This window comes from Anas platyrhynchos, chromosome 34 (assembly GCF_047663525.1).
Source record: "Anas platyrhynchos isolate ZD024472 breed Pekin duck chromosome 34, IASCAAS_PekinDuck_T2T, whole genome shotgun sequence".
In the NCBI taxonomy this organism is placed as follows: domain Eukaryota; kingdom Metazoa; phylum Chordata; class Aves; order Anseriformes; family Anatidae; genus Anas; species Anas platyrhynchos.
Window position 1 is genome coordinate 2,149,939 of NC_092622.1, and position 21,902 is coordinate 2,171,840.

General features: G+C 64.3%; 3 protein-coding genes across 12 annotated transcripts in view; 1 reads left to right on the forward strand and 2 right to left on the reverse strand.

The window, feature by feature from the left end:
• The first annotated feature begins 733 nt into the window (after positions 1–733).
• AAAS (aladin WD repeat nucleoporin) lies at positions 734–7,471 on the forward strand. 3 transcript variants are annotated; one of them, XM_027445465.3, is made up of 18 exons: positions 734–890; positions 1,590–1,724; positions 1,819–1,946; positions 2,286–2,344; positions 2,449–2,540; positions 2,835–2,881; positions 3,057–3,155; positions 3,373–3,573; positions 3,800–3,943; positions 4,085–4,205; positions 4,588–4,712; positions 4,961–5,021; positions 5,119–5,209; positions 5,419–5,512; positions 5,636–5,703; positions 6,484–6,565; positions 6,780–6,864; positions 7,091–7,471. In XM_027445465.3, the coding sequence occupies exons 2-18, from the start codon at positions 1,602–1,604 to the stop codon at positions 7,229–7,231; spliced, it is 1,761 nt and encodes a 586-aa protein (XP_027301266.1). In that variant the 5' UTR covers positions 734–890; positions 1,590–1,601; the 3' UTR covers positions 7,232–7,471. The 3 variants fall into 3 exon arrangements, with proteins under 3 accessions (XP_027301266.1, XP_027301268.1, XP_027301267.1); XM_027445466.3 differs by having other exon boundaries at positions 881–981; XM_027445467.3 differs by lacking the exon at positions 3,373–3,573.
• Positions 7,472–8,872: 1,401 nt separating this feature from the next.
• On the reverse strand, positions 8,873–12,407 carry MYG1 (MYG1 exonuclease). Of its 2 annotated transcripts, none has more exons than XM_072031965.1 (7): positions 12,261–12,407; positions 11,098–11,210; positions 10,854–11,013; positions 10,538–10,687; positions 10,322–10,444; positions 9,392–9,573; positions 8,873–9,294 (listed from the first exon to the last, which is right to left on the reverse strand). In XM_072031965.1, the coding sequence occupies exons 1-7, from the start codon at positions 12,390–12,392 to the stop codon at positions 9,108–9,110; spliced, it is 1,047 nt and encodes a 348-aa protein (XP_071888066.1). In that variant the 5' UTR covers positions 12,393–12,407; the 3' UTR covers positions 8,873–9,107. The 2 variants fall into 2 exon arrangements, with proteins under 2 accessions (XP_071888066.1, XP_027301339.3); XM_027445538.3 differs by having other exon boundaries at positions 12,219–12,407.
• Positions 12,408–13,817: 1,410 nt separating this feature from the next.
• Positions 13,818–21,902, reverse strand: part of VDR (vitamin D receptor) — a 35,627-nt gene continuing 27,542 nt past the window's right edge. For all 7 annotated transcript variants that reach the window (XM_027445502.3, XM_027445496.3, XM_027445497.3 and 4 more), the window contains 6 exons: positions 17,835–18,019; positions 17,319–17,442; positions 16,812–16,983; positions 16,153–16,304; positions 15,149–15,265; positions 13,818–15,061 (listed from right to left, as the gene is read on the reverse strand). In XM_027445502.3, the coding sequence (XP_027301303.1) occupies positions 14,802–15,061; positions 15,149–15,265; positions 16,153–16,304; positions 16,812–16,983; positions 17,319–17,442; positions 17,835–18,019 (1,010 nt within the window). In that variant the 3' untranslated portion in view covers positions 13,818–14,801. The remainder of the gene's footprint in view (positions 15,062–15,148; positions 15,266–16,152; positions 16,305–16,811; positions 16,984–17,318; positions 17,443–17,834; positions 18,020–21,902) is intronic.

A 21,902-nucleotide genomic window follows, 5' to 3' on the forward strand; every position in this document is an offset into this window, starting at 1 on the left:
TTCCCATATGGGAACTGATCGGACTTGGGCACCCCTGGGATCCCAGTAGGGGATATTCCCATATAGGAACCCCAATAGGGGGTGTTCCCATATGGGAACCTCTGAGACCCCAATAGGGGATGTTCCCTCATGGGAACCCACTGGACATGGGCACCCCTGGGACCCCAATAGGGCTAATTCCCATACGGGCACCCACGGGACCTGGGCACCCCAATAGGGGAGCGTTTCCATACGGACACCCATGGGACCTGGGCACTCCTGGGACCCCAATAGGGCTAATTCCCATACAGCACCCACAGGACGTGGGCACCTGTGGGACCCCAATAGGGGATATTCCCATAGGGGCACCCCTGGGACCCCAATAAGGGGGGGTGTTCCCATACGGACACCCCTGGGACTGCAGTGGGGGGGTGTTCCCATAAGGGCACCCATGGGACCTGGGCACCCAGGGGACCCCAATACGGGGCTGTTCCCCTACAGGCACCCATGGGACCCGGTTCCCCCAGGACACCCCCGGATTGGGGGTCCCGCGCAGTCCCCCACGTGCAGGGGGCGCGCCGCCGGCCCCCACGTGCCGCTTTCCCGCCCCCGCGGCGGCGCACCGCCTCCCTTAAAGGGGCAATGCTCTACGTGGTGGACCCCCCCCAAAATTTCTCATCTCCCGTTGCGGCTCGGGGTGCCCCGAGCATCCCGCACAGAACTCGGCTGAGGGGAGAAAACAACCGGGAGAGGAGCCCGGTGGGAGGGGGGCGCCGGCCCCGCCGTGCTCCGGGAATTAGCCAGGAGCCGCGGCCGCTTTAAGGCCCCCCCCACCCCCACCGGGGAGAGCGCGCGGAGCCGTTTGGGCCTCCCGGCGGCGGGAACGGGAACGGGAACGGGAACGGGAACCGGTAGGGCTGGCACCGGGGACGGGGACAGGGACGGGACCGGGACCGGGACCCGGACCCGGACCCGGACCCGGGGGTCGAGCTCGGAACCAAGGCAGGGCCGGGGACTGGGGAAGGGACCGGGACCGGGACCGGGAAAGGGCTGGGGCCAGGTCCGGGGTAGGGGTAGGACCGGGACCGGGACCGGGGCCGGGGCCGGGACCGGGACACCGGCACCGTGGAAGGGACCAGGAATGGGGCCGGGAACCGGGGACCGGGACCGGGACCGGGACCAGGAGTGGGGAAGGGGAAGGGACCGGGGACCGGGCCTGGGACCGGGGCCGGGACCGGGAAAGGGCTGGGACAGGGGCTGGGGTAGGGGCAGGACCGGGTCCGGGACCGGGGTCAGGACACCGGCACCGCGAAAGGGGCGGGAGTGGGACCGGGAATAGGACTGGGGACTGGGACCGGGATCGGGGACCGGAGACTGAGGATGGGGCAGGGGCAGGGCTGGGAACCGGGACCGGGATGGGAGAAGGGGCCGGGACAGGGACAGGACCGGCACCGGGGCAGGGCTGGGGACCCGGTACCGGGGACCCAGGACCATGACCATGACCGGGATCAGGACTGGGACCGGCACCGGGGACCCAGTACCAGGACCATGACCATGACCGGTACCGGCACCGTGACCATGACCGGGACCGGTGTCTCCTCTCCCCGCAGGCCCGGCTCAGGATGTGCTCCCTGGGGCTCTTCCCCCCTCCGCCACCCCCGGGCTCGGCCACCCTGTACGAGCTCAACAACGTCCTGGTGTGCGGCCGCCTGTGCGAGCCGCTGCCGCTCGCCTTCCAGAGCCAGGTGAGACCCCCCCGGGCTGGGCTTACCGGTGCCCCCCCCTTCCCCGTTCCCCATGCCCCGTGCCCTGCTCACGGTGCCCGGTCTGTGCCCGCAGCTGGCGGGGCTGCCCGCCCTCAGCCTGCCCAAGGACGGCCTGAAAGCACCGGGCCGGCTGGAGCACGGCACCCGGCCGGCCTTCATCCACCACCGAGAGGCTCTGTGGAAGCGCTGCATCAACGCCTGGTGAGTGCCAGCATCACCGGGGGGGGTCACGGCCCCGGGGGTACGGCCCCATGATGATGTTTCACCCGGTGGCTGCCCCCAGCCCCGTTAAATGTCACCTGGAGGCTCTTTTCTTGGAGATGTGCCCAGCTTTGGGGTTTTTCCGTGCCAGGGGGTGAACCCCCAGCTCGCTAAATTGGGGTTTGGAGGTGTAAAAGGGAGCTCGGAGCAGCTGTGGGGGGTCCTGGGGGGCTCAGGGCCTCGCAGCGGGCACGGGGAGGTGACCCGGGAGCAGGTTTGGGACGGGGACGGGTCCCCACAGCCGTGTTTGGGGGGGGCTCACCCGGCTCTCCCCCGCAGGCGGGACGCGGGGCTGTGCGGGCTGCTCAAGGAGATCGCCAGTGCCGAGGAAGAGGAGGGTGAGTGGGGGCAGCTGGCGGGGGTTGGGGCATCTCTGGAGGCTCTCCAGGCCCCCCCCTTCGCTCCCCCGGTGGCCGTCCCATCGTGCCCGTGCCCCCCGCAGGTCTGCAGTGGCTGAAGACGGGCTCGAGCTCCGCTCTGGCCGTGTGCCGCTGGCTCTCCTCCCTGCACGGCTCCCTCTTCCCCCACCTCTCGGTGAGTTTTTTTTGGGGGGGGGGAACCGGGGATAACGCGGTGCCATGTCCCTGCTCCAGGGGCTGCTTTGGGGGGCGGGTTTTTGGCTGAAAACACAGCAAAATGTTCAAAGTGCTGGTGGGCAGCTGAAAACACCACGCGTTTCCTCCCATAAAGGGAGAACAACGGGTGCCAAAGGGGCGTTGGGGCAGCAAACCCCAGCTCCGGGGGGAGCGATGTGGAGCTGGGGGGGGAGGGAAGGGATTTGCTGCCAGCTCCGGGCTAATTTTTCTCCCCGTCTGCCCCTTCCTGAAGCTGACCAGCGAAGACATGATCGCTGCCTTCTCCCAGGCCGTTGACTGGTGAGTGCCGAGCGGCGCGAATTTAGCGGAGAAAAAAAATTTTGCAGGGAATTTAGCAGAGAAAACAACCCCGCCGAGCGGCGGGAGGGAAGGGTTGGGTGTATTTCAGTGGGGACTTTTTGGGAGCTGCCTTTGGTGGCCCCGGGGTGTCACCGCCCCCCGTCTGTCCCCGCAGGGCCGGCTGCACCGTGCGCGCCTTCGCCTGGCACCCCCACACCAGCAAGTTCGCGGTGGCGCTTCTGGATGACTCCATCCGGGTGTACAACTCCAGCAGGTGAGGAGCCACCCACCCAAAAACGCCTCCAGCACGCTCCCAGGACTCCTCCAGCGTCCCCATCCCCGTCCCCGTGCGCTCAGGCTCCGCTCCCATCGGTGCCACCCATCCCGAGAGCTCACAGGAGCCCCCCTAGGGCACCTCCCAGCATCTCCAGCCTCAAATTCTGTTTTTTTTTTTCCCTCCCGGGTGCCCTGCAGTCTCCTTTCTCCTCCAGGTCTCCCCGCTCCCCCGGCGCGTCTCGGCAGGCGTGTAAAGCCCTCCTGACGAGACGACTCCGCCGCCTCGTCCTGCGGCCCCCCCAGCGCCTCCCCGCTGAGCCGCTGTCCCCCAGCTGGGATTTCAAACCCGCAAGTGCCAGAGCTCACCCCGGGACGGGGCTGTGGGGAGCACGGGGCTGGGCGCTGAACCACCTGAGGTGTGCTCTGGCTCACCACACCGGTGTCACCTGGCTGGGGTCCCCTCTGTCCCCCCCATCCCACCCCAAAAAGAAGCAGGTCACAGCGGGGCACCCTCACCCTAGGTCTTTAGGCACCCCGATGCGGTCAGAGCTGGAGAGAGGACCCTGGGAGCTGCCCCCCGGGCGGGGTGAGCGCTCCACTCCCTCTTTTTGCCCTTCATCACGCTCTCCTCCTCTTCCTCAGCGCCACCATCCCCTCGCTGAAGCACCGCCTGCAGAGGAACGTGGCCGCCGTGGCCTGGAAGCCGCTGTGCGCCTCCATCCTCGCCGTCGCCTGCCAGAGCTGCGTCCTGGTCTGGCACCTGGACCCCACCTCCCTCTCCACCAGGTGCTGGCCCCCCCCGGGGGGCTGCTGCCGACCCCTTTTTGGTTGGCTCGGGGTTAAACCCGGGGAGAACACGGCGCCGGGATGCCAGGTTTTGGGGTCAGGTGCCAGCAGCTGGTTTTATTTTCCTCTCCTTCCCTCCAGGCCCTCGTCCGGCTGCGCCCAGGTGCTCTCCTACCCCGGGCACAGCCCCGTCACCAGCCTGGCCTGGGCTCCCAGCGGGGAGCTGCTGCTCTCGGCCTCGCCGGTGGACACGGCCATGCTGGTGAGCTGGGGGGGCTTCTTTTTTTTGGGGAGGAGAAGCTTCGTTTGGTTGGGGGGCTTCGTTTGGTCGGGGGGGCTTCATTTGGTGGGGGGCTGGAGCTGTCAGCCCACTGCTGGGCCACCTTGGAGGCTCTGCGTCCACTGGGGACGGACGGGATTTCCTCAGAGAGTGGTTTAGGTCCTGAATTTGAAGTTGGGTTTCCTCAGAGCGAGGTTTAGGTCCTGAATTCGGGGCACTCAGCCCTGAAAGCCTCACACCTCGCTCCCCGATCCATTCCCAAACCTTCCAGCGTCCCATTTGGCTGATGTCAGGAGCCGTCCCTGTGGCTGTGGGGCTGCGCTGTGTCCAGTGACCCCCCCAGCCCCATTGTGCCCCCCTCCAGGTGTGGGACGTGTCCACGGAGAACTGCGTCCAGCTGCAGTGGTTTGGGGGCGGCGGGGTCACCTTCTTGGCTTGGTCGCCGGATGGCAGCAAGGTGCTGGCGGCCACCCCCTCGGCGGTGTTCAGGTGAGCTCCTGGTCCTGCTGCTGCCCCCCCCCGGAGCTGTTTTCTCTCAGCCCTCTTTAACATCCTCATTTCCCCTAAATAAAGGGCTTTGTTTGTCTCCTAGCTGCCCCCCTTCCCCCTGTGACCCATGCCGAGGGGGGGAAATAGGTGCTTAGCTGGGTCTGGCCTCTCGGGCTCCTCTCAGGGAGGCAAAAGCGGGGCAGACACCCAAAATTTGTCCTGCTCACGTCGGCCTGCTTCTCCTCCAGAGTCTGGGAGGCTCAGATGTGGACGTGCGAGAGGTGGCCCACGATTAAAGGGCGCTGCCAGGTAGGACGGTGCCACCAGCGGGCATTTCATCCCCCCTGTGAGCCAGAAGCTCCCCAGCTGTGGTGGCGGGCGCTGACGTCCCCTCTGTGCCCTGCAGACGGGGTGCTGGAGTCCCGACGGCAGCCGGCTGCTCTTCACGGTGCTGGGCGAGTCCGTCATCTACTCCTTGTCCTTCTCCGAGTACAGGGGTGAGTCCCCGAGGTCCCCGAGGCGCTGCCTTGCTGTCGGCCCTGGCTGGGGTTGGCCACAAAACCATTTTGGTGAGGCTCCAACCTGCTGGGCGCACAGCCAGGACACGCGGGGAAGGGTGGGGATTTTTTCCACAGGTTCCTGGGGGCTCTCAAAACGCAGCTCGGTGCCAATTTTTCCCCCTTTTCCCAATTTTTCCCTCTTTCAGGGGAGATGCAGGGACAAGTGGGGGGCTCCAAAACAGCTTCCATCGTGGCAGACCTGTCGGAGACCACCTTCGAGACGCTCTACGGGGAGGAGAGGTGGGTCTGCCCCTGCCTGTAATGCTTGGGGTTGGGGGCGGAGGGGGCTTGTGCCCCTTTTTCCAGCAGCCCCCAGTTTGGGGGGCGTTGGCGGGGGGCTCACCGTGCTCCTGCGGGTTCCAGGATCGGGGGAGAGGTGCACTCCATGGTGTGGGACCCCACCGGCGAGCGGCTGGCGGTGATCATCAGAGGTAAGCACGAGGCGCTGCCCCCACGTGGGCTGTTCCTCGCTGATTTCACCCCAAAATCCTCACTGCAGCGGGCTGGGAGCGAACCCCAGAGGGGTGAGGGGCCAGCAAGGCAGCGCCCGCCCCCTCCCCTTCCTTCCCCACCGGGACTTTGCTCCCCTGAGTCCCTTGGCGAGGGAGCTCCGTGCCCTGTGCCAGCCCTGCCCGAGCTCTCGGTGTTCCCGCGGTGCCCGCACTGCTCCTCGAGCCTCTTGGCTGTGCCAGAGGAGCAGCCCCGGGGATAATCGAGCCATTCAGGGCCTCCTGGCTGCAGCCGGGATGAGCAGCGCCCCGACACAAAGCAGCCCTTTGAGGGAGCACCGAAAACACGGCGCTGGGGACGCTGCCGCTCGCCTCGGCCTCCCTCCCCGCATCAGAACCACGGGGGCTGAGCTCAGCCGCTTTTATTTTGCCCGGCTTCAAGCTGGGTGGGGGAAAAAAATACAAGGGGAAAACCTTGGAGGGTCCCAGGACTCCTGCAGCTGGCTCCTCACCGTCCTCTGCGCCCGTAGGGGTAGAAAAATAGAAAATAATCACTGGGGTCGGGGCATGGGACACTCACATCATGCCCTGAAGGTTGGGGTGTTCCTAAAGGAGCTGCCTCAGCTGCTGCCCAACCCCTTCTCCCCCAGCTTTACCTGCCTGAGGGCCAATTTTGCTGCCCCCAGCCCGGTTTTGCTGCCCCCACCGTGCCCCTGGGACCCCCGGGGGCAGCCTCACAGCCGCTTCTCTCTCCTCCCGCAGGGAATCCCGACTCCCCCGGCAGCCAGACGGTGGTGGCCGTGTTTCGTACCCGCAACAGCCCCGTGTTCGAGCTCCTGCCCTGGTGCGTAGCGCGCTGGGGGCTGCCTTGGGGCTGCCCACCCGTGGGACGTGGTGGGGAGGAGGGAGAAGGCACTGCCGTCCTTCACTGCTCCTCCAGGCAGCGTTGTTTTCCCCCAGAATCGGTCATATTGCCCCCATTTTGGCCATATGACCCCCCAAACCCTTTATTTGGGGCCCTGTGGGGGTGCTGACCGTGGCTTTCCCTCCCCTGGCAGCGGATTCCTGCGGGGGGAGCAGGACGCGCAGCCCCAGCTCATCGCCTTCCACCCCTGCTTCCAGCAGGGCGCCCTCCTGACCGTGGTGAGTGGGGGTCCGCGTTGCCAGCACCTCCTGCACCTCTGTGAATAACGCAGGGGCTGCAGCACGGGGTTAAAAACATCCCCAAAGCGTCCCCAAAGTGTCCCTGGGTGGGCAGAGGGCGAGGAAAGCGCCTTCGTCTGGGTTTTTGGGGAGCTCTGGGACTCATCCTGCTCCTCCCGGGGGGGTTTGGGAGGGGGGTGCTGACCTCTGCTCGTGTCTCCTGCAGTGCTGGTCCACGGGGAAGATCAGCCACGTCCCCTTCTTCTTCGTCAGCGCCCACGTGCCCTGCGCCAGCCCCGGCCGCAGCCCCGTGGTGGCCATGCCCAGCGGCAGCGTGCGGGAGCAGCCCCTCTTCTCGGAGCTCTGAGCCCCCCCAGGGGCTCCCCTTCCCCAAAAAACGGGGCTGGGGCGCTCCCTCTGTCACCTCCCCGGGCTTGGCTGCTCCTCTTCCTCCTGGGACACAACAACGGGGCTCGAGGGGCTTCTGGTGGCATCCGAGGGATTTTTGGTGGCATCTGCTGCGGGTTCCTGCCCCCACGTGCTGGGGGGGGCAGCTGGGGGTCGGTGCTGCTCAGATTAAAGGTGATTTTTCCTCCCCTTTGCCTTTTCTGCACCTCGCTTGTTCCTGGCACAAAAGCAGCCCTGGGTTGGCCTTGGAAGTGCTGCGGGGAGCGAGTTCCCAAAACTGTGCAGGGCTGGGGCTGGTTTTGGGGCTCTGGCGGTGCTCTGTGGTGCCAGGGGTGAGGCTGAACCAGGCCAGCCACTGCCTTAATTAATAATTAAAGCAGGTTGGAGGCACCTGCTGCAGGGTTTGGGTGCTCTCGGTGCTGTATGGGGGAGGGCAAGGCTTCTGGGGGGGGTCTGGGCTCTGCTTTGGGGTCAAATAAGGGCTGCTGTGAGGGCTGGGGCATCCTGGGCCAAAAACGCAGCTTTTGGGCTTCAGCTGGAGGGTGTAGGAACCACCTCGAGGGTGTGAAACCCCAAATTTTGGCTCCTGGGGGCTGTGAGGGGGGGTTGGATGGTGCTGGAGCCCCGGCCTGGGGGCTCGTGCTGGCCCACGTGAGCCCGGCCAGCGCTGAGGCTTTTTTTGGGAAGCAGATGGGCCCCGAGCAGGGATTAGCAGCGGGGTTAAAGCCTGGGATTACACATAGTTAATCCCTGGGATTACACTGTAATCACCCTATGGTGGGGGGAGACATGATGGGGAGGGCTTTGGCTCCCCCCCCAGCTCTACAACACCCCCCCAGGACCCCCAAAATGGGGCAAGGACCCTCCCCCCCAAAAAAAATCCCCTCCACCTGGGGGCAGGAGGGCAGCAGCCAGCTCCCAGCCAGGGGTAAAAAAATGGGGTACGAACCCGCTCCGGCTGCTGGGACAGCTCCGGGGGAGGGGTGCTTCACCCCTGGGGGGGGGCTCCCCAATTTTCAGCCGCCTCCTCCTGCTCATGGTGCGTCAGAGGATGGTGCTGAGCTCTTCTTCCTCTTCATCCTCCTCTTCCTCGGGGTTTGGCCGCTGGCAGGGCAGCGCCCGCAGGTACTGGAGGTGCAGCCGGGTCTCGGCGCGGCTCCTGCGCACGTAGCGGCCCACGCAGGCGAGGAGGGCACCGAGCCACCCCCCCACGGCCACCAACACCCCCGCGTCCGGGGCCCGCGGCCGCCGGCTCCCCGTGGCCGTCTCGTTGTGGCCGTTGGAGGGGGGCAACCCCCGGGGCCCCCCCATGGGGCAGCGGGGGCAGCAGGGCAGCCCCAGGGCCAGCAGGAGCAGCCAGGCCGCCCGCATCGTCCCCGAGCCGTGCTGGGAGCGAGGGGGGGGCTCCGTGTCCTCCCCCAGGACAGCTGGCTGCTGACGCCCGGGCTCCTCTCCCAGCTCCAGATGGGACAGGGGGGACACGAGGGGGGGGTTTGATGCCTTCACCCACTTCTCTGCCCCGATTCCCGGCCCCGCTGCACCCCCCCTGCTCCCTGGGGTGCCCACGAACGACCCCCAGCTGCCAGGGTGGGAACCGTGCTGGGACCTCACTGGTTTTTACTGGTGTCAGGGCTGGGAAGCTGCAGGTACATCGCAGGAACGGGGGCAAGCTTCCCAGCACCGGCTCCTAAACCCCTCTCAGTCAGTTTTCTGCGCTGGCACCAGTCCCACGCCGCAACTGGGACCAGTAAAACCCCAGTGCCACTGCCTCAGTGTCCAGCTGCGACCGCTCTGTCCCGGGGGGGATTTTTGGGGGTGCCCCCCGGCCGGGGACCTCATTTGCTTTGCTCTCCCGCCTCGTGCCTCAGCTCCAGCGTCCTGCGGGCCATCTGCAGGGCCCCATCCCGCGTGCGGTTGCCGCCGATGAAGCCGCTGGCGTGCACGAAAACGCAGCCGGGGATGGCGGCGAGCTGCGACAGCTCCTCCTCACGGACCCCCCGCCACTGCTCCGGGAGGGGAAGGCTGCAAAAAAAAAAAAAACAAAACAATAAAAAAAGGGGAATAAGAAGGTGAAATCCCACCCCAGCTTGGTGGGGGGTGTTTAGGGTGCGGGGCTCACCGGCTCTGGAAGGTGTTTGGCCCCACCGGGACGCTCTGCACCCGCCACTGCCCGCTGCGGTCGGGGAACAGCACCAGTTGTAGGGGGGTGGGCAGCTCCAGCTCCTTTTCCAGGCTAAAAAGGTGCTCCTTCCACGGGCAGCCCCCCTGCGGGAGCTCCAGCACCGCCCCGCTGGCGTCCACCTGTGGGGGGGACACGGTGTGACGGGGCCCTGGAAGCTGGGGGGGTGCCCACGCAGCCCCGGTGCTGCTGCGGGTTCGGATTCTCTCCCTAAAAGCTAGAGGGAAGAGCCCCCCCCCTGCCCCCCGATGGGTCCCGGTGCTGTTGTGGGGGGGTAAAAGCATAGAGGGGGGAGGTGGGGGGCACGGGAAGGGGTGTGGTTGGGGATATGAGGGTGTATGGGGTGGGTGAGAGCACGTTTTGGGGTGCAGGGGGTGATGTGGGTGGAAATGGGGTGCAGGGGGCACAGGGATAGGGGGCACAGGGATATGGGGTGCAGGGACACGGGGTGCAGGGACACAAGGTACAGGGATTTGGGGTGCAGGAATGTGGGGTGCAGGGGTACAGGGATTTGGGGTACGGGACACAGGGATATGGGGTGCAGGGACTTGAGGTGCAGAGGGCAAAGGTATATGGGGCACAGGGGACACAGGGATATGGGGTACAAGGATATGGGGCACAGGGAGACGAGGTGCAGGGATTTGGGGTGCAGGGGGTGCAAGGATGTGGGGCGCAGGGATATGGGGTGCAGGGATAGGGGGCACAGGGATTTGGGGTGCAGGGGCTGCAGGGCCATGCCCCAGGGCTACGGGGCTGCGCGGGGAGGCTCACAGCGAGAGCAGGTGGCCCCTCACAACCCCAGGGTTCAGCCCCACTGTTCTGTCCCCCCCCTAAACCCCCAAACCCCCCAAAAACCATCCCCGGGAGCACCTCAAAGCGCCGCCGGATGGCCTCCTCCACGAGCGTCCGCGCGGGCAGCCAGGCCCGGTGGTAATAATCCAACCTGTCCAGGAATTCGCCCCCCACCAGCTCCAACGCCCGCTTGAACCCCTCCTGGGGACGCAGAGAGGGGGGGGTCAGCCCCGAGGAATTCCTCCCCGTGGCCCCCACCCCACCCCCTCGTGTGTCCCCCCCTCCAGTCCCCACCTCGGTGTCCTGCTCGGGGTCGTTCCAGCGGGGGTTGAGGCGGCCCACGCGGGCGCTGAGGTGGGTGGTGAGGGCGTAGCGGGGCTCCCCGTCCGTCTGCGCCACCCCGTTGTCCACGGCGTCGATCTCCTCCACGAAGTTCTCGTAGAGCTGGGGCCAAAAAATAAAAATAAAAATAAAAAAAATGGGAAGGGGGCACAGGGGGGGGAGGTTCAGCCCCGCCTGGAGCGAGCAGCGGGCGCTGGGAGGAAGCGACCCCAATGTTTATGGGGTCACCCCATAAAAAGATGATGGGGGGAGCCCCCCCACCCCGTACTTTATCGTAGAGCGCCGTCACCACGGGGCCGTCCTCTGGCTGCCCCAGGAGGTTGGCGAGGATTTGGGTGCCGAAATGGTGGTAAATCAGCCCGGCGCTGCTCAGCTTCGTGGTCCAGGGCTTGCTGGGCTGGAGGCTGTGCATGGACAGGGCAAAAGACCTGCCAGGGAAATAGGGTCAGCCCCAAAGAGCCCCCCCCCAGCCCCTAAGCGGGGAGCCTGGGGTTGTGTGTGGGGGGTCTCACCTCTGGTGGTGGTCGTAGCGGTGCCGCTCGGGGTCGTATTCGCCCCCCACGTCCACCACCACGTCACACTCGGCCAGGCGCTCGGGGTCGCGGGTGCGCACCACCTCCGCGTCCTGTGGGGGCACGGGGTGAGGTTGGGGGGGGCTTAGAGGGGGATTTTGGGGGGTGCGGACCTCAGGGTGGCCGCCAGGTGAGATTGGAGACCCCGACTGCAGCCCCCGGGTGGATCTGGGGACCCTAGGGGAGGAGGGGGGACCCCAGGGTGGGACCAAGGATGTGGAGGGGGGACCCCAGGGTGGTCCCCAGGTGGGACCAAGGACACTGAATGGGGAATGGGGACCCCAAGGGGGCTGCCAGGGGAGATCAGAGACCCTGAACGTAGCCCCTGGTGAGCCCAGAGACCCCAAGGGAACACTGGGGACCCCCAGGGTGGCCCCCTGTGGGACCGTGGCCACTGAGGTGGGATGGGGGACCCTAGGGTGGTCCCAAGGAAACCGAGTGGGGTCAAGGGACCCCAAGGCTTTCCCCCAGGTAGAACCAAGGACACCAAGGGGCAGCAGGGGACCCCAAGGAAGCCCCCAGGACACCAAGGGGGGGGCTGAGGGACCCCAGGGTGGTCCCAAAGACACGGAGGAGGGGACAGGGGACCCCAGGGTGGTCCCAAGGACACTGAGAAGGGGCGGGGGACCCCAGGGCGGCCTCGCAGTGGGACCAAAGGCACTGAGGGGACACCGGGAGCCCCGGGGTGGCCCCGGGGTGGCCCCAAGGACACCGAGAGGGGGCGGGGGACCCCAGGGCGGCCTCCCAGTGGGATCAAAGGCACTGGGGGGACACCGAGAGCCCCGGGGTGGCCCCGAGGACACGAAGGGGGGGGGTGGAGACCCCCGGGGAGACCCCCAGGAGGTCCCGAGGACCCCGAGGGGACCCCAGGGAGGCCCCCAGGACACCAAGGGGGGGGGGCTGGGAGCCCCCAGGGCGGCCCCACAGACCCCGAGGGCGGCCCCCGGGTGTCCCCACGACCCCTGCGGGGCTCCTCGGGAAACCCCAGCGCGGCCTCCACAGGGCCCGGGCCCCTAACGGCGGCCTCGGCTCCCTCAGGGGGGGGCCGGTCCGGGCCGTACCCGGTACGGGGGCAGCAGGCGCAGCAGGCAGCACGCCAGCACCTCGTCGCAGTGGAAGGTGCCGTCGTGGGTGCCGATGCGCGGCGCGGGGCCGGGCCGAGGCCGCTTGGGCCCGGCCCCGCTCCCGGTACCGGCGGCGGCCATGACGGGAAGGGCCCGCGCGGCGCGGCGCATCACTGCGCATGCGCGGCGCGGCGCCGCTCTGACTGCGCACGCGTGGCACCGCCTCGCTGACTGCGCACGCGCACTCACCCCGCCCGCGTGAGCCCCGCCCACCCGCTCCACGCCCTTTTGAACCGCGCATGCGCCGGGCTCGCCCTCGCGGGCACGCCCCCGCCCCTTAGCAACGCCCTGGTGCTCTGCGCATGCGCTGAGCCGCGCCCCCGAGTGCCCCCGCCCTGCCGCACTGCGCATGCGTCAAATGGGAAGGGGGGGGGGGGGGGGGCTGGTGCCTGCTACTGCGCGTGCGCGGAGCACGGGGGGGGCGGGGGATGGAGGGGGGGACATGGGGGGACACAAGGGGACATGGGGGGGACATTGGGGGACACGTAGGGGGACATGGAGGGATATGGGGGCTATGGGGGGGACATTGGGGTGTGGGGGGGCATTGGGGGACACAAGAGGACATGGGGGGACAAATGGGGGGGACATGGGGACATTGGGGGGACATGGGGGGACATGGGGGGGCATATGGACATGGGGGGGACATTGGGATGTGGGGGGCATTGGGGGTCACAAGAGGACATGGGGGGACACATAGTGGGACATGGGAGGATATGGGGGTGACATGGGGGGACATAGGGACATGGGGGGGACGTGGGGGGCTATGGGGGGACACAAGGGGACATGGGGGGATATGGGGGGGACATGGGGGGACACGGGGGGGCATAGAGGGACACCAGAGGACATTGGGGGGACATTGGAGGACACAGGGGGGACATTGGGGGGCACAAGAGGGCATGGGGGGACACATAGGGGGACATAGGGGGATATGGGGAGGACATAGGGACATGGGGGGGCACGGGGGGACGTGGGGGGACATGAGGACATTGGGGGACATGGGGGGGGCATGGGTATGACATGGAGGGACATCAAGGGACATGGGGGGGGCACAGGACACAGACATGGGGACATGGGGCATGGGGACACAGGTGGGCACGAGGGGACACAGACATGGGGACATGGTGGGGGACATGAGCATGGGGGCCATGGACATGGGGAGAATAAACATGGGGACACGGAGGGACATGGGGGACACAGGGGGGACATAGGGGACACTGACACTGGGACATGGGGACATGGGGAGCACAGACATGGGGAGAATGGACATGGGGGGGACACCAGGGGACATGGACACTGGGACATGGGGACACAAGGAGTATGGGGTGCAGGGACATGGACACAGGGACACGGGGAGAACAGACATGGGGACATGGGGGTGACACGGAAGGGACATGGGGAGTGTGGGGCACAGGGACGTGGACACGGGTGGACGGAGCATGGGGGACATGGGAGGGGAGTGATGGGGACACGGGGACATGGAAGGACACGGGGACAGACGGACAGACAGACAGACAGTCCCCAAAAACCAGCCCGGGCGCCGTTCCCAAGCGATATTTATTTGCACAGAGCAGCACGTGGTGGTGGCAGCGGTGGCTGCAGCGACCGACCTGGTGTCATGTCCGTGTCCCCCCCCCCCCATAAAGTGCACGGCCACCCCGGTGTCACCGCTGTCCCCGGGGCCAGGACCCGGTGTCCCGTGGAGGGGGGCGGCCGTGGGGGGGGGGGGGGTTGGGGCCTCCGGGGTCCCCGAGCTGCCCTCCCCTAAGGCCACCTCTGGAGGGGGGGGGACAGCAGGGGACAGGGCACCCCCGGCAGCCTCAGAAGTCCCGGTATGGGTGCACAGGAAACCTCAGTGTGCCCCCCCCAAGCCCCCACCTCCATCGTTAAGGCGATGCCTCGTTAGCCCACGGGTGTTCGCAGACCCCAGCCCCACAATGAGGGCTCGGGGGGGGGGGGGGGCTGCAGGAGACCCCCCCACCAGCTCCGCTCCCCCCAGCAGGCAGTAGTGTTAGGAACGCAGCTCGGCTGCTCCCAGATGTGTTTTTTTCTCCTTTTTTCTCCCCGTTTTGCCTCGGAGGAGTGCTTTTAGCATGACCACGGCGTTTCCCCACAGGGATTTGGGGTGCGCCGCCCCGTTGGCATCATCCTTTGGGAAGGGGGGGGCGAGCGTGGGGGTCCCCGGGGTCCCGGAGGGGACCAGGAGCCGGCGCCACGGATGTGCAAAACCCCCGCTTTCTGCCCCAAATCCTGAGTTCTCAGGCCAGAAAGAACCGATTCGAGGCAGCCTGGCCTCAAAACCATCCAGATAAAGGGAGAAAGTCAGCTGGAAAACCGCCGGCGGAAGGTTTGGGGACAAAACGTGCAGGTTTCGGTCCGTGCTCGCTCTGCAGCCGTGGCCGAGCCTAAAGCAGGAGCTGCAGTAGTGTGAAACCGACCCCCCTGGGGGGAGGCCGGGCTGACTTCTCCCTTTATTTTGGGGACTCCCCCCGGGCTTCAGGGTGGCGGCGTCGGGGTGGGGAGTCAGGAGATCTCGTTGCCGAAAACCTCGAGCACCAGCGGGGTGAGCTGCATGCTGTGCTCGGGCTGGAAGGAGAGGCAGCGGTACTGCTTGGAGTGCTCCTCGTTGAGGCTGCGCAGGTCGGCCAATTTTTGGATCATTTTGGCGTAGAGCAGGCGGCTGCCGGGAGGGGGGTGCCGGCAGCGGATGTAGGTCTGCAGGGTGTCCGACAGGCGATCCTGGATGGCCTCCACCAGGGAGGTGTCCTGCACGCCGGGGCGGTCTGGGGGAGGTGGAAAAGGTGAGGAGGGGATGGGGGGTGAGGGGTTTTTGGGGGGTTTTTTGGGTGGGATGGGGAGGTGGAGGCTACCTGGGGACAGGATGCAGATGGCCATGAGCAGCACGTGCTCCTCCTCGTGAAGGTTCAGCTTCTTCAGGCCCACCTGGAATTTCACCAGCGGCTCCAGCAGGTCCATGCTGTGGCCGGCTGGGGACAGAGAAGCCGTCAGCACCCAGCCCCCGGACCACAGCCCGGCCCCCCCCCGGGGCTGGGGGATGAGCGGGGGGCTCGGCTGCTCCTCCTGCAGCACAGCAAAGGGAGCAGGGGGGTGGACGGGGACTTCTAAGACAGCTTCAAATATGGCTGTTTATTTTACTTTATTTTATTTTATTTTATTTTATTTTATTTTATTTTATTTTATTTTATTTTATTTTATTTTATTTTATTTTACTTTATTTTATTTTATTTTACTTTATTTTATTTTACTTAGTAAATAAATTATTTATTATTAAATAAATAAATAAATAAATAAATTATTTACTTAGTAAATAAATTCCACTTTATTTTATTTTATTTTATTTTACTTTGCTTTATTTTATTTTATTTTATTTTATTTTATTTTATTTTATTTTATTTATTTTATTTTACTTTACTTTACTTTACTTTACTTTATTTTATTTTACTTTACTTTACTTTATTTTATTTTCTTCCTGATGACACTTTTCTCCTTAGCAGCAGATCGGGGAGCAGGTCATTTTGCAAGCCACAGGGACGAGCAGCCCACAGCCGTGTCCCCCCCTTACCACCCCCGGCTGCCCCCCGTCCTGCGGGGACATCCCAAACCCCACCACGGCCCCCAGCACCCCCCCAGCAGCCCCGTGCCTGCTCCCAGCGCCCTGCCTGGCTTCCTCGGGACCCTGCTTTGGGCTCTCTGCCCTTGCCCCAAGGATCCCGGCATCCCTGGGTCACCCTAAATCTCTTCCAAACTCAGTCAGAGATTTAAAATCCACAATATCTGCAATCCTACCCCCCCGCTGGCCCCCAGGGGACGCCTCGGGGCCTGCAGCGAGCAGCAGGCCCGGCGGGGCCCTCACCTTGGGTGACATCGCTGACTTTGTACTTGAAGTCAGCGCTGCCGCAGGTCCAGGACATGTCCTCCAGGGTGAAGGACTGGTTGGAGCGCAGCATGATCACCTCGATGGCGCTGGATTTCAGCAGGGCGATCTGGTCCTCCGCCGTCAGGTCCCTGCAGGGCAGCGAGAGGGCGAGCTGAGAGCTGGCCACCACCCGGCGGTCACCCCCATCGCTTCCCCCCTCACCCCAAATTTCTGGGGGATTCAGCGGTAACCCCGTCTCTCCCCCCTGCTTCTCCCTCACCCCAAATTTCTGGGGGATTCTGCAGCTGTATTTAATGAGGGGCTGCACCCAGTGCCCCGGGCACCAGCCTGGCTCTCACTGGGCTGGAGTTAAAGGGGATCGGAGGTGACCCCCAAACCAGGAGGGGCACCGCTCACACAGCCTTGAGCATCCTTCTTGGGAGCTCAAATATTTTCCTCACATGGCTGGGGTGAATCTGGCTGGGAATAGAAAAGGATCAACCCCAGGAAGGAGGAAAAAGAGAAAACACGAAGATAGGAACAGAGCTGGGAAGGGGACAGAGCCCTGGAGGTGCGACAGAGGAAAAACGAGTGGGATGGAGTCCCTGAGGGCAGAAAACCAGCACAGACACCGCATCTGGGAACCAAATCCTCACCTGAATCCCGGGATCATTTTGGCAAAGCCGATCACCTTCTGGATGCTGTAGCTGACCAGGTCGGCCAAGTGGGGCAGCATGGAGAGGTGGGAGAACTCGATGTTCATGGAGGAGCTCTCGTCGTTCTCTTCCGACAGGACCAGGTTGGAGAACATCGGGGGCTCCACGGACTCTGGGGGGGGGGAATTCAGAGGACAGAGGTGTCACGGGGACATGGGGACAGGGAGCGGTGTCCGTCCTGCCGGGGGCTCCCTGTGCTGGGCGTGAGGAATGGGGCTGGGGGGGCAGCGTGGGCGCACGGCAGCCGTGGGACGGCTGCAGGGGGACCTTCAACGCCTTTTTCGTGCTGTGATTAACACCCCCGGGAGGCTCTTTGAATTAAATACATTTCCCAGGAGAAGTACAAGAAGCGTTTTACCCTTGGCCAGATGTCAAAATATCCATTCCCCTTCCACCCCCCGTAGCACACGCGCACCCCGAGCCCCCACGGGGAGGTGAGAGCGGTACCGGGGAACGTGCTGAAGGCGTCGGAGCCGAAGGCGTCGGTGGAGTCCTCGGAGGAGAAGTCCTGGGTGAGCATGGAGGATGACCGCGCCGCCACCCTGCTGCTGGACCTGCTTCTCACGGGGGGCTGCAGGAGAGAGAGAGGGACGTGAGGAACGGGGCTCGCCTGCAGCATCGGGAATTTTGCACTGGGATTTTTAATGGCCAAGGAGAGATCATGGGATGAAACCGGTCAGGTGCAGTTGGTGGGAACCACTTGGGGTTACTGGAACCATTTGGGGTTACTGGAACCATTTGGGGTTGCTGGAACCGCTTGGGTTTACTGGAACCGCTTGGGGTTGCTGGAACCATTTGGGGTTGCTGGAACCGCTTGGGTTTACTGGAACCGCTTGGGGTTGCTGGAACCATTTGGGGTTGCTGGAACCATTTGGGGTTACGGGAACCATTTGGGGTTGCTGGAACCATTTGGGGTTGCTGGTGCCGTGCACGGGAATTGGGGCTGGTGCTCCCCTCACCTACCCGAAACTTGGTGAAGTCGGAGTAGGTGGGGTCGTAGGTCTTGTGGTGGGCCTCCAGGAGGATGTCGATGACTTTCTGCTGCTCCTCCGAGAGCTTGGGCTTCAGGCTCTCCTTCAGCGCCTCCTCCTCCTTGCGCTTCAGGATCATCTCGCGCTTCCTCTGGACCTCCTCGTCTGTCAGGATGACTGCAGGGCCGGGAGGAAAGGGGAGAGTTACAAACAGGGGCTGGGAAAATGAGAAGGAAGCAGCCCAGGACCCCTGCGGGTAGCAGCATCCCTGCCACGTCGCCGATCCCCCCGCTGAACCCACGCCACCCCGTCCCGCTCCGTGCCCTCGCCTGCCGGGTCACGGCTCCCTGCTACGAGAGCGGCGCCGTTTCCAGCCCGCTCGGGTGCTTTTAGGCGAGGACCGGGGGGCAGCGAGGTCGTGTTTGCTCGAGTGCAACCCTCCTGTTTGCTCTGGGCTCTCAGCTGGAAGAAATCTTGAGATTTCAAGAGGCGGGCCAGAGGGTTCAGCCGGCTCCGGCGCCGCTTTGGGCTGCTGACAACAGAGGGAGCCCGATGCGGCGGCACCGCACGGCGTCCCCCGGGCCACCACGTTGCAGCAGGCAGTCTGGGTGTCCGGCAGCACTTCTGCAATACCTCGAGTATTTTTAGGCTAAAGGGATGTATAAATACACCTGAATATTGCTTATATTATGGGGGGGCAGAGTTCATCAGCAGCACAGGGAACCGAAGGCGCTACACCAAGCTTCTCCGGTTTATTTAGGGATGGGAGCACCCCCGCGGGAAATTTGGGCTCCAAAGTGACCTTTCCAAGGAGCTTAAAGACCTGAATGCCCCCCAGAGGGTCAGGGAGACACCAGAGAGCCACAATCATCCATGGGGGTCGCAACCACTCGTCCTCACCCCGAGTCCCACCGGGGACTTTGTGCTCCCAACCCGCGGGTCCTAAAAATAGCAGTGCCCCTTGGTGGAGGCGCTATTAACCCTACAACCGGTCATTAGCAAAAAAAAAACAAGCACCTTATCTGATGACGGGAGGCTTTCTGCCCTCTGCGGAGACGTGGCGTGGGGCGAGCTGGGGTGGAATTCTCAAGGAGGGGCCGGGGCTGGAGGCTGCAAGGAGCCGTTTGCAGTTCCCGGCCCCTTCCTTCGGCCGCGTTTAGCCGACAGCGTTTTTCCAATACATTTTCGAACTCGCCCAACCTCCGAGGGGATTTAAAGATCTGGGAGGCTCGGGCCAAGAGGTCGCTCCCGTGACCGGCGCGGTGCGGTCAGGGCTGCAGGGAGCCAAACTGGGAGCTCGCCACCTCCCGTCCCTGCTGGAATTGGGGAAAAATCGGATCCATCCAAGTGCTGCGTGCAACGAGGGAAAATCCTTGGCAGAGGAAGGGGAGGGCAGGGGACAGCACCTCGTGGGGCTGAGATTGGGTCCTGTCCGGGTCTCCCACGCTCACCCCAGCACCCAAAACGGAGGAGGAGGAATTGGGAGGGGAGGATGAGGATGGGGAAGTGAAACCCAGCTGCCTGGCCCATCAGAGCAGGAGCTCACACCGCCTCCTTCGGGAGCAATTACAGGTTAACTGGGGCTTCGGTGTGACCCTGCTGCAATCAGCCCTATTTAAAGGCTTGGTGTAGGAACCCTTTGCTTTTAAAGGGCTGGCAGAACGGATTTGTTCCTAGTGCCTGCCAGGAGAAACGCCGAGGCAGCAGCAATTCTCGCTCTGGTGGGAGCTTCTGAAAAGCAAGAGCATCTCCCAGAGCATCGCCTCCACAGGGGAACAAACACCGGCAAGGTTCGTGCCCCCTGGTCCTGTCCCCTAAAGCAGACGGATTTCCCTGTACAGGGTCTGCACCGATTCCTGCCTGTCCCAGGGTTTTGGCTTGGCCGACCACGCTGGGGGCTCTGAACCCACTGCAAATCCACCAGCAATGCCGACGGAGAGGGGCCGTGGCCAAAGCTGGCAGCAGGTCCCCGTTTGGGTGTTTAATGCTCTGATAGGACCTGCCGGAGCCCACAGGAGACTAAAACCCAAAGGAAGCCCTGCAGGCGAGTTGAAAAATCAGATAAAGAGGGGCTGCGAGTCCCTTCCAGCCTGCCTGGCGAGCGAGGGCGGCGCTGGAGCAAGCTGCGACAGAGCCCAGCACCAGGGGATTGGGAAACGGCCCGGCACGGCTGGGGAAATCGTTCCAGGTGCCGTCGGGGAGCAGCAAACCCCGAGCACAGCTTGCTCTGGTTAGCGCACGGGTGAGGATGTCAGTGTGGTTCCTGGGAAAAAAGGATTAGCATCTCATCTGTGTGCTCAGGAGGATGGATGTGGCCCCGCGTGCCCCTGCCTGCCTGCTCCTTCCCCTCAAAATCGCCCCAGCTCCGCTCCTTTCCCCAAAGCTGAGCTGAAAGCATCCAGCCCCGGGCTCCTGGCACGGGCAGAGCGCTTGTGGGCTGCCCTGACCCCAAGCCCAGGCGGAGGCTGAGATAAAATCTGCCCATCGCCGCTGGACAGACGCGGGAGCTCTCTGCAGACACCACAAGGACAGCAGGGGAAGCCACAGCCGACCCCAGGGGTTGTGCTGGGCTTACCGAGCGCCGGGGGATGCCAAAAGAAGGGACTCGGCCCCTCGGGTGAGGAAAGGGGCAGCTGAACAGCAGCCAAAACTGAAATTTGGCAAACATCAGGTGCTGAGACCCTGCTCAGCTGCCACGGGTGCCCAGGATCGCTCTGAGTTCACCGTCGCAGCTGCAGGAGCAAAGCCGAATTCATCCCCGCTGCCTCCCCCAATTCGGTGCCCTGGATATCCCCCAAATCCCAGCTCCCACCGCTGAGCCCTGAGCACCTTCATCAGCGGGACACGGGGTGCTTTGAGATAACACCCTGTGGTGTTATCAGCCAGCGGGGACAGGACAGGATGAGGGGTGACACGGCCAAAACTCGGTGATGGGAGCACAAACTGCAGCGGGGGGGGGGTTGGCCGGGCAGCACACGTCTCTGGCACGTAGAACTGGAGGGGAGGAAAGCTTGGAGCAGGAAACAAAGCAATAAGCAAGCAGCAGGGCTTTAAATCACGGGTCTCGGAGCCAAGCGGAGCAGCCCCAGCGGCTGCAGGGCCCCCGGCTGCCCCCCACGGCTCACCGAAGCGATGCTCGCACAGATTTCGGAGAGGGCTCCCCAGCTGCTCAGCCTGCCCTAATTACGGTGACACCGGCTGCTTCCAGCGGGCACTTTGAACCCCCGGGGAGCAGATGCCCCCCCCAGGCAGCCCCCCAAAGCCCAGAGGCCGCCGGGTGCCGTTTTCCCGGCCGGCTGCTGCTCCTCCTTCCCTCTCGTGCTCCCTCTTTGCCTCTCGGCCAGCCTCTGGCGTCAGCACGGGGCCCGGCGTTGCACAAGGGCTGTCGGGGTGGGGAGAAAGGGAATAAGAAAAATTCCACCTTTGGGGCCCTGGGGACGCTGCTCGGTTTCGAGTCCCGCCGTCTGTTCGGGGAAGCGGGGGAGGGCTGCAGGCACCAGCTCCCTCCTGGCGCACCCACGGCCCTCGCCCGTGGTCCCACGGAGCCGGGAAATTCCCCTTTCTCCTTCCAGCTTCTCCTCCTCTCTCCCCGGCTCCCAGAGGATGACTTTTAATTCTCCTCCCTTTAGGGGATTTTCAGCGCTGAGATCACGAATTGGGCCTCGTGGTGAGAAAGCTGAGCATCACCTGCTCGTGACTGCAACCGCAAGCCTTCTCCTTGGGAAAGGGGAAAGTGGAGGAGCAGCCCCGTGGGGCGCAGACCCCAGAAAAACCAGACCTCGCTGTGACATCGGAGACGGGGATCACCGATCTGAGGTCCTGCAGACAGACAAACGGCCCCAGGACGCAGAGTGCAGCTGGGAGCCTTCCAAGGAGACTCCCTGATCCAATCTGACAAGCACCGAGACAAGCACAAAAAATTCCCCCGCAATAACACAGCGGGGAGAGGACAAACGCAGCGCCACGAGGCTGCTGCAGCACCACGTTATTCAAGTTATTTATCGCCCTGCTTTGCAGCAACACCTTTAGACCACGCAGGCACGGGGCAGCCGAGGGGAAG

Excerpts from the sequence above, each read along its gene's own strand:
- MYG1 (XM_027445538.3), bottom strand. The coding sequence starts at position 12,392 with ATGCGCCGCGCCGCGCGGGCCCTTCCCGTCATGGCCGCCGCCGGTACC. Across the intron at positions 11,211-12,218 it reads GCCTGCTGCCCCCGTACCGG|GACGCGGAGGTGGTGCGCAC; the intron begins GTACGGCCCGGA and ends GTGCCCCCACAG. Across the intron at positions 11,014-11,097 it reads CGCTACGACCACCACCAGAG|GTCTTTTGCCCTGTCCATGC; the intron begins GTGAGACCCCCC and ends TTTCCCTGGCAG.
- AAAS (XM_027445465.3), top strand. The coding sequence starts at position 1,602 with ATGTGCTCCCTGGGGCTCTTCCCCCCTCCGCCACCCCCGGGCTCGGCC. Across the intron at positions 3,156-3,372 it reads CGGGTGTACAACTCCAGCAG|GTCTCCCCGCTCCCCCGGCG; the intron begins GTGAGGAGCCAC and ends TTTCTCCTCCAG. Across the intron at positions 4,713-4,960 it reads ACCCCCTCGGCGGTGTTCAG|AGTCTGGGAGGCTCAGATGT; the intron begins GTGAGCTCCTGG and ends CTTCTCCTCCAG.